General features: G+C 57.8%; 1 protein-coding gene across 1 annotated transcript in view; it reads right to left on the reverse strand.

The window, feature by feature from the left end:
* Positions 1-2,637, reverse strand: part of UBALD2 (UBA like domain containing 2) — a 10,321-nt gene extending 7,684 nt beyond the window's left edge. The window contains exons 1-2 of the mRNA XM_027873090.1: positions 2,336-2,637; positions 1,237-1,299 (exon numbers count right to left, since the gene is read on the reverse strand). Of these exons, the coding sequence (XP_027728891.1) occupies positions 1,237-1,299; positions 2,336-2,455 (183 nt within the window). The 5' untranslated portion in view covers positions 2,456-2,637. The remainder of the gene's footprint in view (positions 1-1,236; positions 1,300-2,335) is intronic.
* Between the last annotated feature and the right edge of the window lie 515 nt (positions 2,638-3,152).

Genomic DNA, 3,152 nt, shown 5'->3' on the forward strand with positions numbered 1-3,152 from the left:
ACACACACACACACACACAAAGAATCCCCTTCCTTTCACCACACAAGGGGTGGACTATGGGTGTGGAATGTAGCATATGCTGTCAGACAAGGATAACATGTGGTTGGTTATGCTAAATTATTTTTTCTCTTAAAAGTCTTTGTTTTAGGAGAAGGCTTACTGGGAAGGGGAGAGCTGAGCAGAGGGGGCATGTAATGAAGTGAATGTGATGTAAAAACAGAGAGCTACCAACAAAAAAAGGCAGTCAAGTAGGCTTCGAAGAGATTTTTCTCTCTGGATGGGACAGATGTACCCCTTAACCAAGAGAACAGAAGGTTCTAGAATGGGGCAGGGGCTCTAGAGAAAAGCATTAGGGGGATGTGTTATTCTGGGTCCATTATAAATACTAACACACCCACTGCTGCAGAAAGATTAAGTGGGATTCTGTGCCTCATCTTACCCAAAATCAGGGTCCAACCTGCTCTGTCCCCGACCCTAACAGGGCAAGGTGAGAGGGACTCACACTGGAGTTGTCATTCAATTCTCCCATTCATGCCTAGAGACAAATGTTTCCCTTTCCTTCTATGCCCATTTCCTCTGGTTGAAGGTTCAGAAGAGTGGATTATCCCACCCCTCCCCCCTCTTTCCCCCCCTGTTCATGGCCCCCCCCAGAGCAGCCCCAACAAGAGACTTGGAGATTCAGGTCTCTTCCACTTTCAGCAACCTTCAAACCTCCATCTCTCTAACTTCCAAGGCTTAAAAATCTCTTGTACCCTATCTCCCACCTCCCCTCCCTCACTGGAGGCTCAGCCAAGGGGAGGGGGGGAGGGAGAAATCATGCCCTAGGTCATGGTCAAGCAGCCCAGGGTCCAGGGTCACAAAGTTTGCTCTGGGCCTGTCTGAGTAGCTCTTTCCTGGAAGACATTTTGGCTTTGTTTACATTTGCAGGCGAGGCGCTCGCTCCAAGGCAACATGGCTGTCACTGGCCTTGATGGCTGACAGCAAGCCCCCCACCTCCAGCCCCGCTGGCACTACTAGCACCCGGACCCGAGTGCAGCCCCCACCAAGCGGCTGTCTGCTGGGGGTGGAGGGGGGGGTGGGGAGGCCCTGGCTCTTCCCGCCACACTAGGGGCCCCACTTCCGCACTGGCTTGCTTGCATAAGTCTAAAATCTTTGGGGATGGGTGGAGGAGAGGTGTGGGTTTAGGTCTCTCTACTTCCCCCCCTATCAACCTTCCTACCCCCCACAATAACTTACCATCTGGTGATGAGGGTGGCTGTTGGGAATGTTTGTTTCTTGGAAAAACGTGCTCAGGGCGGTCTGTGGACAAACACAGGGTGGCAGTTAGCCAAGTCCGGGGTGGGAGGAGAGGGGAGGGTGGAAGGGCAGAACCCCAACAGAAGCTCCCGTCCGGTCAGGATTCCCACCACTCCCTCTGCACCGCTGCCCCAGCCTAAACCCAAAGCCGGTTATCAGCTCAGCATCTGCCTCCAACACAGCACCCCACCCCCCTAACCCGTCCTTGCAAGGCCAAGCTAGGGCAGTCCCCCCTTTTCTTCCAATCGCCAAATCACCCTACTCATCCCTGCACCGAGCCCGATGTCACTCGAGTTGAAAGTCGCCCCTGGTTCCCACGTGGAGAAATAAGCAATAGGGCCACGGTGGGTGGAAGAGGTGCGGGACAATCCAGACACTTCCGCACCCCCCATCCTCCAAGCATCTCCCTTACAACCGCTTTTCCTCGAACCACTCCCCCTACCACCAGGAGAGGAACCACGTCCCTTGACTGCCTTCACCCCCCCTTCAGGAAAAGCGAGGCCCAGCGCCCTGCGGGAGCTCCACGCGACACCGCGATCCCCGGGTGGGCACGGGCTCTCCTTCCTCAGGCCCTGACATCAATGGCCCACCCCTCCCCCGTCACCTAGAAGCAGAAAAGGGCAAGGGTGGGAGAAATTCAAGCGCCCCTCTTTCCTGGGGGTCTGAGAACTCATGGGTCAGTACCTCACCCCCTTCCCCAAATAAACCTGGGGCAGAGGCGAGGGGGGAGACAGAGGTGTGTGTATTCGTATGTATGTGTATGTGCGTGTATGTGTGCGTGGGAGCTGAACCCGCCGCTTCCCACTCGTGGCCTGGTCTGGCCCCGTGGTTTATTTAAAGATACACACACACACACACACACACACTATTCTTGGACTGGGTCCGGCAGGAATAGAAATAGAAGAGGGGAAGCGCAGGGGAGGCGGCGGCGTGTAGTGGAGGCGGGTGCCCGCCCGGGGCATAACGGGAAGCCTGAGCCAAGCCCCGGGCGCCCGTCAGTCCGTCCGTCCTCCCGGCGGCCGGAAAAGCACGAACGCACCTCGAACTGCCAGTGGGCCGCCTGCAGCATCTGCTTCGCCTGATCGGCCGCGCAGCCCGCAGCCAGCACGAACTGGTTGATCATGACCTGGTGCCTGAGCTCCTCCATATTCACCGACATGGCGAGAAGAAGCGAAGCCGGCACCAGCCGCCCAGCGGGGAAGAAGAGAGTCCGATGTCCGAGGCGGCTGGGGGAAGCGGGGAGGCTTCCGCCGATGCTGGCTTCCTCCTTCTCTCTCGCCTTTCTCTCCGGCCTGCGCCCGCTGCCTCCTCCGCCTGCTCTTCTCTTCCTTCCCAACCCCCAGCAATCGCCGCCTGCGCTCCCTCCCCTCCCTTCGGCCCAAGCAGCCTGCTTCAATCGGCCCCGACCGGACGAATGTTGTGGTTCGCCCGCTCTCCCTCCTCCCGGGGAGAACACCACAAACAACAGCGCGGGGCGGGGCCTGGGAGTGTCCCAACGTTCGAGGCCCTGCGTTCCCCGGCCGCTGATTGGACGACGCGCCTCTCCGCCAGAGCCCTGGCGCATGTATGGAGGTTCGATTCGAATCCCCGAGTCTCGGAGGCTGTTACTGTTGCTCTTTTTTTTTTTTTCTTGCCCCCCCCCCCCCCCCCTGGCCTAGTCCATTGGAGGAGGCTTGAGCTGTCGGGCTCCCTGGGCATTGGCTGTTTGCTGTGTTTTGGCTTCTGGGGCCGGTGGTTGGCTGCAACCTAGCAGTTGGGGAGGAGCCGCCGGTGCTGATTGGCCATTCATGCTCCTGTTTGAACTCAACTTCAAAACCTTGAGTGTTTCCTGATTGGCTGAGGCCCTTCTGTTTTCT

The sequence above is a fragment of the Vombatus ursinus genome, unplaced genomic scaffold (genome assembly GCF_900497805.2).
Source record: "Vombatus ursinus unplaced genomic scaffold, bare-nosed wombat genome assembly UNPS02014801.1, whole genome shotgun sequence".
Classification (NCBI taxonomy): Eukaryota; Metazoa; Chordata; class Mammalia; order Diprotodontia; family Vombatidae; genus Vombatus; species Vombatus ursinus.